Below are 12,054 nucleotides of genomic sequence, written 5' to 3' on the forward strand. Positions count from 1 at the left end.
TAAAAACGTGTTTGATATAATTCTGTTTGATATAAAACAATTTTGACTGTAATATAAGTCCTGGTCTGCACAAGGAAACTTTAGTTGAAAAACTTTTTCTAAAATCTCTTTTAAAGTTTCCTTAATGTCTATACATAGAAACTTTTGTTTTAGCAACTACGTGTTGATTTGTTTTTTGTACGAATGAGATGAATAACAAAACAAGTTTCCGAGTGATATTTCTTTCTATTTCTCTCACACACAAAATCAAAAGTTTTTCAAAAAAAATTTGCTTGTGTATACCTGCACTTATAAACATTTTTGGCTTAACATTTAATTAATAACATTAGTCAGTGTTCATTAAGTGTTAACATAATAATAATAATAATCGATTAATTGTAGTTTATGTTCAAAGCAAAATATAATATTTTTTATTTTCAAAAAAAGTTTAAAATATCTTTATCCGTTTTTTGCTTAATCCGAAACCAAAGAAAAGACATCATATAATAATTGTTGATATTAATTAAAAATACTTGAAATAATTGTAATCAAAACCTATGAAAAATATTAAATTTGTTATTACAGACCGAATGAAGATAAGTAGTTTTAGAATTGCGGCCGAAATCCATTCAAATTTATTTATTTTTTTTTTCAAATAACAAAGATCGTCTCTATATTAACGTATAACCTTAAGCACAATCGTGCTTAAAATAGAAATAAGTAATTTAATTTATATTAATTTAAAAGAATTTAAAAGATAATTATTTTGATTATTTGGAATGATATTTGTTAAAAGGAAAAATAAACATTCTCTAAAGAGCAAAGTCTGTTGACGAAATTAATACAAGGGTTAGAAAACACAATAGAACGAACAGGTATTTCATTCAATTTATATTTATTATTTGGCTTCGGACTGAGTGGGATATAACGGATTTTAACACTGAACTAATGTGGTAACTCTATCAAATTTCTTATTATTTACATTTCTCACTTCCATCACCTTTCTGACATTTCACGTCGATAAGGCCGTTTAATCTCGACATATATTTTGCAAGAATCATAAACACAAAACGTAAAACGCAAGAATTTGGTTAAAAGAAAATATCAGTGTAAAAAATTTTCGTTTTGTAAATTTACAGGAAAATTTATTAAATTTAATTCACATAATTAAATCCCCTACTAAATAAATAACAGCTAAAAAGTACACAATAAACGAAATCATGAATAATTAAAGTAAATAAAAAAATCAAAAGGGTAAATACCAAAAAAATATTTTAAAGCGAAAGAAAAAAATTTTGTTGTATATTGCCTAATGTAAATAATAAGAAAAAGTGCAGCAGGAAAACAAAAAAAAAAAAAAGAAGAAAAATAATTATTGTACGTACTTTAGGAAGACCCAAACCAACATCAAAGTGAAAGTTGTATAGTTTTTTGGTTTTTAGTTTGGCGTTTTTGCAATAAATCTCAAAAAAATGGAATACAAGTAATGAAAAAATATAATTAATAAAAAAGTGTACATATTATTAAACAAAAATATGCATGCAATGTTGTTGATTACAATTACGGGGACGAAGATAAACGAGCGGATGATGAAGATGATAATATATGGACATTATTTGTTTGATTGGTTGGAAGTGATCTATCTTGTGTGTTTGTTGTAGATAGAAGGCAAATTTGTAATAAATATTATGATGTGTATAGTACCTATATAGACAAGTGCTAGTTGATAATTTTTTTTCATTTGACTTTTGATTACTTTTGCTGCCCCAATCAAAACGCTGCCTTCGACAGGGCTGCTGCTGATGGCTGGCTGTTATATTTTTATTTAGTTTTTTTTTAATTATTTGTTTAATTTATTCATAAATAAATAGAATAGCGGAGACAAAATAAAAAATGAAATAATTTTGGCAAGCTACAGTAAATAAATATTTATATAAAAACAGTCTGCTGTGCTTATAAACAAAAGAAAAGACAAAACGTATGAAAAAAACAAATGCAAAACAAAAATGTTAATGGGTGTTGATGGCCACCAAATAAATAGGTTTGAGTTTTTTATTTCATTTCTTTCTTTAATCGTGTCTTGCGTCTGCCTCTTGGTCTCTTGAAAGGTGTACTCTCTATTGAATGAATGATTGTGTGTTTGTTTCGACTATTTCTATTTTAATTGCAATTTTCTTTAGATATTTTTTAGCCTACATACCGCTATATTGGAGAGGGCATTGTGCGTCTGTGCCCATGCTTAGAACATATGGAATTATATGTCCCACATCCACCTAATAGTTTGGAATAAATTTTGTACTTTTCTTGTACCAAAATTATTGCTAGTGTTTATAAAAAACCGACTTTTGGAAAAACCGGTTTTTCGGTTAACCGAAAATTGACCATTTCTAAAAAACCGGTTTGTCGGTTAACCGAGTACAAAAAAACCGGTTAAACCGGTTAACCAAAATGTTTGGAAATCTTTAAAATATTATAATATTTAGTTGAAAAATTTCATTTTGCGAAATATTATGAATTACTTAATAAGATATTTGCACTTTTTAGTATAAATATGTACATTAATATATCATAAGAAAGCAAACTTATACAGATCTGAAGTTATTATTGATTCGTCAGGTATATGGAAGTTGCCATAGGAGGAATAAATTGACCTTTGAATATATAATGCATCTATATCAATAAAAAATTTTATGTCCAACACTAGTATAAATAGAGTTCAGGCTCGCGACGATTCATCGGGAACGGAAGTAGACGACGACTGTCTCGACATAGACATTGAGCCACTGCTTTAATTGTGACCACCCTCCGCTCGCTACGCCTGTGGTTGTTCAAATTACTGTGAATGACACTTAGGAATATTGACAGGTGTCCTTACTTACTTCCTGATAATCAACCTAAGCGCCATTACAGTTTGTGAAAAACCCCAGAAGCATAAATTCTAGGACAGCGACAATTACCCTTATGTTTCGATAAATAAAATCCGTTTTGAGAACGTTTGACAAACTTCTCGATTTTTATTATACTCACGCAGTAAACAAGGAAGTGCATTTTATAATCAACGTTATTTATTCGTCTTAATAAGTAACAAATTTCTTCATATAATGGTTGGAATTTGTTTAAATACTTAATTTTTTATTGGTTTAAATGCCAACTTTTTACTAATTTCCTGATTGTCTGAAATTGTAAATCTCCATTTTATATGCATAGTATATGTTTAACATTTCCTCACATTTGTTTAACAATCTCAACTATCCAAAATTTTTAAAAATCACAATAAAAAATCAAAGAAAACATACAATTTTGTACTAAAAATTAGATTTTTTTGAAATCGGTTAACCGAGACTTAAAAACCGGATAACCCGGTTAACCGAAAACCAATGTTTTAAAAAAACCGGTTTGCGAAAAACCGAAATATGCAATAAAAACCGGTTCTTCGGTTAACCGATTAACCGGTTTATAAACACTAATTATTGCGCAAATCTAATCACTTCTGGCATGAATCTAATCACATTAGGATGATTAACAGTCTAGACTTCTATCTAGAACAAATCTTTTTCAATTCTCTAACAAGAATATAAATTAAAAAAAGGATTATCATATAGAAAATGACTATAAGGTGTCGTTTTATGCAACCTTGGACATCCCCATTTTAAAAAAAAGGCGATATCTTTAAAGAAGCAGTCAGTAAACTCTTCTTTCCTAATTACCTTGGAACAAGGGCAATTTTATAACTCGCCACAGAATGCCCAAAAAGTGTTGACCCTTAGTAATCCCAATATTAAATAATAGATTATAACTAGAAACAGTGAGTTTCCTTCTTTGTAGGATTGCAAATATATGTATAATTTTAACAAAATTTTAGATGTTTTATATTATAAAACTTTGGTTTGTACACATTATAAGTAAACCATTTGTTTGGACATAAAACTTGAAACTTTTAAAACAATCTTCCTACTTTTTGGGACTACTTCATATGGAAGAGTCGGTCATCATATAGTCGGTGTTTATCATCCACACTTTCTTATTTATTTTTTAAATAAATTTAGTGTCTTTGTTTGTTAAATAGTGATTATTTAATAATTTACTATTAACAGATGACCAGGAAGTCAATGCCATTTAATTATATTTAACATGTTTATGTGTATTTAATGGCAAATTGTATAAAAAATACATAAATTGCAAGAAAATCATCAACTAACGAATGAATAACAATAATGAAAACACACAGCAGAGAAGTGAGAAGAAATACATTACATTGGCATATTCTTCTTGAAAACGCTAGTGGCTAGTAAATAGTTGATGGGTTCATGATGAAGGCCATATGTGACGTTTAAAGAATTTCTTTTATATTTTTTTCTCTCTTATTTAAATGAACTTTGATATCTTTTGACGAGTGTAATGAATTATATTTTTTTGTTGGATTTTTTTTAGAATTGTTTATTCTTTATTATGGGTTTATTTAAAAAAAAGTGAAAGTATGCAAAAGATTTAATTAAAAAAAAAGAACAAATGAAAAATGCATTCTCTCGCCTCGAGGGAGAAACTTATTTTCAGAGTAATTAAATTAAAACATCCTTAAATTTAGTGTTTTTAATATAAATTCCCAAACACCAATTGTTTATAATTAAAAATGGACTTTTAAGAAATCCTATACAAATATTTTTTAATATCCTTTAACAACGCTGTCTTCAATACTGGGTAAAATTCGAATTTTTTATATTTATAGTCAGTTTTCAGTTCGAGGGTCACCGATTTTTCTTTATTTAGGATCTAAACTTAATAATATATAAAATATATTATGTTACAATATATAATTAATATTTTATTGAGTCATAGAATCTTTATAGGCAAAATTTTCTATGAGTCATCATAAATTTTATATGACTTTCAGCTATATGACCAGATAAATTTAATAAGCCAATTACAACAACCATTTATCTTTTACGATATTCAGACAAAAAGGATTACTTGAATTTTAATAGGAATATAATAACAGATTATTCATGAGAAACTTGTAGCATGAAAGTTATATTAAAAATCTATCACAAAAAATCTAAAATTCATAATTTTATTGGTTACATTTACAGAATTATTAAAACTATTCAAGGGCAATTTAAAACTAAATAACTAATTTAATATCACAATTTATATCTTCTTTGCAGTGTAAATCTATTATTTTCTACATTAATTCAATGATAGAACGAATTTCGAAAACTTTATCAATTAAACAATCATAGAGTAAATTATCCTTTTTTATATAAAAAAAAGCTGCAAATAAACATTAAAAGCCAAAACTAGGCAACAGTGTAGTTCTAAAATATAAATAAACGTTAAACGTTTATTTTTCTTATAAATTTTAAAAACTGAAGTGTAAAACGAAACTCCTTAAACACAGTAGCAGCACTTTAAATACACACACACACACACACCAAAAAAAACTAAGCGGTTGCTGTTGTCGCTGTGAAACTGTTTTTCCTTTAAACAGGAGTAAACAATTGAATATGTGCGATTCTGGTACGAAACAACAAAAATGGACATGCGATTATTGCACCTACGAAAATTTTCCCTCCGCTATAAAATGTACAATGTGTAAAGCTGTTAAGCCTATGGTTAATGAAGATATATTCAGGTTAGTATTCAAAATTAAAAATAAAAAAAATTAGAATTAATGGATTTTTCCCCAGACTTAGCCCTCCTCAAATATCCTATGAGACCGAAGGTGAGGCCCGTGGTGCTGCTGTAGCGGCTGATGTTATAGATGTTGAACCATCTAGTTTTAATGCCTATTCACGACCCTCACAAGATACCCACATTACGGCCGGAGCTGCTACGGCCAACGATAGTAAATGGTCTTGTAAAATGTGTACTTATTTAAATTGGCCGCGTAGTTTACGTTGTGTTCAATGTTATACGAAACGTGTTAATGCTTCAGATAACACTCCCTCGCAAGATATTGGTGCTATTTCTGTGGCCTCCTATAAACAGCAGCAGCAGCAACAACAACGGCCCACAACTCCTCAATGTGAATTAGTAGAAAATATCAACTCAACTATACAAAAACAACATAAACGTTTAAGTGAAAATTTAGATCCAAAATCCATTATAGATTGTGGCTCAATGGCCGAAGCAATCATTTCAAATTCACCACATCAAATACAGCATCATAACCCGCAACAACAACTGCAAGAGAGGCTAAGTAAATTACATATAGCAGCAACAAATATTGATGCAGAAATGAATGCTAGTAATAATGCAGCCAGTGCTAATGCTGCTGCTACAGGAGCTGCCGCCCAACGTCTAAGTCCTGTCGAAGGTTCCACAACACATCTCAATAATCTCGCCAATAGTTCACAAACTCAACAATTAACTTCACAATCCACCTCTACATCTGCTACCACATCCTCCTCTAATCCTCAACCACCTAATTATGTTAAAAAATGGGCCTGCAATGTAAGATTCTGTTTATGAATTAAATTATTTGTTCTTTTTTTAATGTTTTTTTTTTACTTTTTAGACTTGTACTTATGAAAACTTTCCAAAAAGTCTCAAATGCTCGATGTGCGGCATTCCTCGTGATAGCAATAGTTCTTCTGGAGGTGGTGGCGGTGGTAGCAACGCTGCTCATAGCATTGAGAATAATGCTAGCGGTATTAGTAATAATCAAACAAATGTAACCTGCAGTGATAAATTGAATGATACCGTCTCATCGAATAATTCCTTCAATAAACAAAATATTTATCAATTGGGTAAGTGAAAAATGGACTTTAGAAACATTTTTAAAAATTATGTAGTGAAAATTTGAACTCTTGGTAAATTTTTTTTTGAAAAATTTAACTTGTAGTGAAAAAGTCACATTTTAGTAAAAAAGTTACTTTTTAGTGAAAAACTCAACCTTTAATGAAAAACACACTTTTTTTGTGAAAAAGTAATTTTTTTAATGAAATAGTCACATCTTAGTAAAAATTAAATTTTTGGTAAAAAAGTAATTTTTGTAAAGAAAGTAAATTTTTTCACATATTAGTGAAAAATTCACATTTTAGCGAAAAAACACATTTTAGCGAAAACACTTTTTAGCGAAAAAGTAGCTTTTATTGAGAAAAAAGTGAAGACGTAATTTTTTAATGAAGAAGTCACTTTAGTAAAAAAGTGACTGTAGTTTTGTAATTTGAAAATAAACTTATTTATTTTTGTTTAAATTACATTTTTTCTGTTCAGGTTCAGATACTATAAACAACTGTGATACGATGCAAGAAAGACAAGAACGGCGAATACGTCAAATAAGACGTCAAGTAGATTGGCAGTGGTTAAATGCCTGTTTAGGTAAAAACAAATTTACCGTTATTATGATTTTACTTGAAAGATATTTAATTTTCACTTACTTGCACTTTAGGCGTCGTGGAGAACAACTTTAGTGCGGTAGAGGCGTACTTGTCGTGCGGCGGTAATCCTGCACGATCTTTAACCAGTACTGAAATAGCAGCTCTTAATCGCAATTCAGCCTTTGATGTTGGTCATACACTGATACATTTGGCCATACGCTTTCATCGCGAAGAAATGTTACCCATGCTATTGGCACAAATTTCCGGTTCTGGTCCGGGTATTAAGAGAGTACCCTCATATGTGGCACCCGATCTGGCAGCTGATATACGTCGTCATTTCGCAAATATGTTGCGTATGCGCAAGTCCATGTTTCCCTGTACGTACGTACACGAGCATGCGACATTTTCTCTGCCGGCAGAAATTGAAGAATTACCATTGCCCATACAAGAGCAACTATATGACGAGCTGTTAGATCGTGATGCGCAAAAACAATTGGAAAATCCACCACCAGCCTTAAATTGGTCGTTGGAGATAACAGCCCGCTTGGGTTCTAGATTAATGGTTTTATGGAATCGTAGTGCTGGCGATTGTTTGCTGGACTCAGCCATGCAAGCCACCTGGGGTGTGTTTGATCGTGATAATATATTGAGAAGAGCCTTGGCTGATAGTTTACATCAATGTGCGCCCATGTATGTTTTAAAGTTAAAACAATCTAACCAATTATTTATATATGCCTTTATCTTAAAGTTTCTATTCACGCTGGAAGGAATATGAAATGGTACAGGCCTCTATGCTCCACTTCACCCTGGAGGAAGCTCAGTGGCAGGAGGATTGGACCACTTTATTGTCGTTAGCCAGTCAACCAGGCGCTTCTCTAGAACAATTACACATTTTTGCTTTAGCCCACATTTTACGTAGACCTATTGTGGTTTATGGTGTTAAATATGTTAAAAGTTTTCGTGGTGAAGATATTGGTTACGCTAGATTTGAAGGTATTTTGTTGGTTCGATTTATTTATAATTTTGTTTTACATTGTTATTTATTTCTTTATAGGACTTTATTTGCCTTTGTTTTGGGATCAAAACTTTTGCATAAAATCCCCCATAGCTTTAGGTTATACACGTGGTCACTTTAGTGCCCTTGTACCCATGGAACCTTATGCTCGCATTGATTTGCGTCGTGATGAACCAGAGGATGTAACATACTTGCCGTTAATGGATTGTGAATCGAAACTATTGCCAATACATTTTTTAACTCAAGCGGAGGTAAGCTATATGAAGAGAAAATAGATAGATAGATAGATAGATAGATAGATAGATAGATAGATAGATAGATAGATAGATAGATAGATAGATAGATAGGTAGGTAGATAGATAGATAGATAGATAGATAGATAGATAGATAGATAGATAGATAGATAGATAGATAGATAGATAGATAGATAGAAGAAAAGGAATCATAAAATATCATACATTTTTTACATATTACATTTAAATTACCTTTTTAGATGGGTCGTGAGGAGGCCATTATGCGACAATGGCTAGATGTCTGTGTCACAGAGGGTGGCCTTTTGGTGGCCCAACAAAAATTACGCAAACGTCCGCTTTTAGTAGCCCAAATGCTAGAGGAATGGTTGAACCATTACCGCAGAATAGCGTAAGTATTTCCATTATTTAAGTTATTACAAAGAAATATTCGAAAAAATATAAAATTGTTCTTTTAACAGACAAGTGATTACGGCACCATTTGTAAGAAGGGCCCATCAACAAATTGGTTACTCAAGTGATGGCGATTCAGATGAAGAGTAAGTCTGCAACACAATGTTATTTTTAATTTTTTAAAAACAAATTTGCTTAAAACCAACAACATCTACAATGATATATTTGATATAAATTTAAATATTTTTAGTAGTGAATATCTTTTTAAATTTTGTTTTTTTTTTTTCGAAATAGTTAAAACTAAACTTTATTATTAAAAATATAAAAAATGCAAAATACATATAAATTAAAAAAAAAAACAAACAAACCCGTGTTATATAAATGTTACAAAACAAACAAAAAACAATTCTTTTAAAGAAAAACAAACCCCAAGAAAACACTCACTTTTTATTAGCTAAAATTTTAAATTAAAAAAAGTATAAATTTAATATAAAATTGGAATCAAAAATATTAATAAAACAAAATGCTGTGGGTGGAGTGTGAATGTGTTAAATTATAAAAATATGTATGAGAGTAATAAATATAAAAAAATCGTAGATAAAATTACAAGGGATTATATTTGAAAAAAGCAAATAAGCTAATAAATAAATAACAAAAAATAAATGTTAAACATACAAAACCCCCAACCAGCACTTTAACAATTTCTAGTGGTTATTAATTTTAGTGCATTATAACAAACAATTATTTTATTCTTTCTTTTTTCCTTAAACAAAAGAAAAATTATAAGAAAAATAAAATAAGTTTCTAAGCTAAAATTAGTTTCATATTATTTATAATTATTGTCTCTCCCCAGTGCCGGTGATTTTAAATTAAATAAAAAAAAAAAGAGTTTAACATTATTATTATATAACTAAAGTAAATAATTTATAAATTTAAAAAGCAGTAAATTAAACATAATTAAAAGAAAACTCTATTATTATATACAATCCTTTTTTAAAGAAATTAATTATAAAAAAATAATATATTAATTAATATGTACTACATACATTATAAATGGTATTTAAGATAAACAAAAAGAAAATTTATAAAAAATAGTTGTTTTATTATATTTTATTATTTAATTAGTTTTTCAATTTTCACTTTTTTTTTGGATTTTAAAGATTATATTATTAATTAATTATATATATATATATACAATATACGTACATATAATAATATAATATGATGAATAAACTGAATTATTTTGTTGGTAATGTTATTAAATAATAATGAATTAAAAATAAACAAACAAATTAAAACAAAATGATTCTTATATTATTATACAAAATTAATAAAAAAGAACTAAAAATTATGAAAATAAATATTTAGAAAAGTATACTTTGGTTGTCTGGGTTTAAAATTTGTAAGCCCTGTTTGAAATATGTATGTTTCACTTTTGAACAAGGTGAAAAATTTCAACTGGCGCCTGATTTTTAGAACCCTTTAGAAAGGAGCTGCTAAAACAAATTGATACTAAAATATTTGCATTAAAACTTTTTTTCATCTTCTTCATCTTTATATTATTCATGATTTTTTTTTTTATTTTACGAAAAAAATTAAATGTTACAGATACACGTCCGTCTTTTTTATATGTATTATTAATAAGGTGACTATATAAAATATTTCACATAATGCTGTCCAGTAGTCCGTATTCTCGTCGACAAGAGTGTGTTCTCGTCGACAATTTCTTCTTATACAACAAGTAAGTACAGCGAGCGACAGATCATTAATTTGGCAGAAACCAGATGAAAGTAAGGTTTCATTTTTTGTCAGTAACATTTTGGGAGAAAAAGCGCCAAAAAAGTAAGTATGCTTTCCTATATAGACACTACTGGTCTATTCAGAGGAAACCTAAATCAAAAAAGAAACAGTTTCACGTCGATTGCGAGCGACAGGCCATTAATTTGACAGAAACCTGAAGAAAGTAAGGGTTTATTTTTTGTTAGTAACCATCAAACTTAAAATTCTTTAAACATTTTTAAAAAGTAAGTATTCTTTTCTATATAGACACTAGTGGTCTATTCAGAGGAAACCTCAATCAATAAAGGAACAGTTTCACGTCGGTTGGTCGGATTTTTTCGGCGTTTCTTTTTTAATTTAAATATTTCATAAGATGATAACGCAGTACAAACGATAATGCAGTGCAGTATGTAATGTAATATCGTGGGTAATATAGTACACCACCGCTGGCAATATCAGTAATATCATAACTCACCATTGGTAATGCAGTATATCACAATCGGAATACATTTACTCCCCATGGATAATGTAGTACCTCACCACTAGTAATGTAGTTTAAAGATACTAATAAAACTCACCACTGATAAAGCAGGTTCACTTGGTAAAACAGTAGTTTTTATTTGGTACGCTTTTGGATCGATAATACAGTTTCATAAAATAACGGTTTTTGTGGTGTGTTTTAAAAACTCACCTCACCAAGTGTGGTGAGTTCTCAAAATTCGCCTAACCAAAAGTGGTGAGTTCTCAAAACTCACCTCACCAAAAGTGGTGAGTTCTCAAAACTCACCTCACCACGTGTGGTGAGTTATCAAAACTTACCTCACCAAGTGTGGTGAGTTATCAAAGCTTACCTCACCAGTGTGCTACGATATCAAAACTCACCTCACCAAGTGTGGTGAGTTCTCAAAACTCACCTCACCAAGTGTGGTGAGTTCTCAAAACTCACCTCACTAAGTGTGGTGAGTTCCTCAAATCCGTCAACCTAGTGGTGGTGAGTTCCTCAAATTCGCCAACCTAATGGTGGTGAGTTTCTCAAATACACACAGCTTATTTCATTATTTAAGAGAAAAAATTGGGAGAAAAAAATTCCTCTCCCTGGTATTTAATTCGGTCGCTCTTTTTTAATTTACTTTATTCGGTGGGGAAATTTGGCCCACCAAAGAAATAAACAAACTTCATTATTTACTAATTTTTTTATAAATTTAATTTTTATAAATAATTATGTATATATTTGTGGGAAATTTAAAAAAAAATCGTTCTCTTAAAAAATTCTCTAAATTTTCCCATTTTTAACAGTGAAAGAGAGTGTCTTGAGTAA

At 29.7% G+C, this 12,054-nt stretch overlaps 1 protein-coding gene across 3 annotated transcripts; it reads left to right on the forward strand.

The window, feature by feature from the left end:
• The first annotated feature begins 979 nt into the window (after positions 1-979).
• Positions 980-9,691, forward strand: LOC119606684 (ubiquitin thioesterase trabid). Of its 3 annotated transcripts, none has more exons than XM_037960244.1 (10): positions 980-1,233; positions 5,142-5,608; positions 5,664-6,429; positions 6,494-6,725; positions 7,195-7,299; positions 7,370-7,988; positions 8,047-8,291; positions 8,353-8,564; positions 8,807-8,955; positions 9,026-9,691. In XM_037960244.1, the coding sequence occupies exons 2-10, from the start codon at positions 5,481-5,483 to the stop codon at positions 9,105-9,107; spliced, it is 2,538 nt and encodes an 845-aa protein (XP_037816172.1). In that variant the 5' UTR covers positions 980-1,233; positions 5,142-5,480; the 3' UTR covers positions 9,108-9,691. The 3 variants fall into 3 exon arrangements, with proteins under 3 accessions (XP_037816172.1, XP_037816170.1, XP_037816171.1); XM_037960242.1 differs by having other exon boundaries at positions 1,025-1,212; positions 9,026-9,288; XM_037960243.1 differs by lacking the exon at positions 980-1,233 and adding an exon at positions 1,306-1,462 and having other exon boundaries at positions 9,026-9,288.
• The last annotated feature ends 2,363 nt before the right edge of the window (positions 9,692-12,054 follow it).

This window comes from Lucilia sericata, unplaced genomic scaffold (assembly GCF_015586225.1).
Source record: "Lucilia sericata isolate MDLA Ls3-8-SP2 unplaced genomic scaffold, ASM1558622v1 Contig000612F_arrow, whole genome shotgun sequence".
In the NCBI taxonomy this organism is placed as follows: domain Eukaryota; kingdom Metazoa; phylum Arthropoda; class Insecta; order Diptera; family Calliphoridae; genus Lucilia; species Lucilia sericata.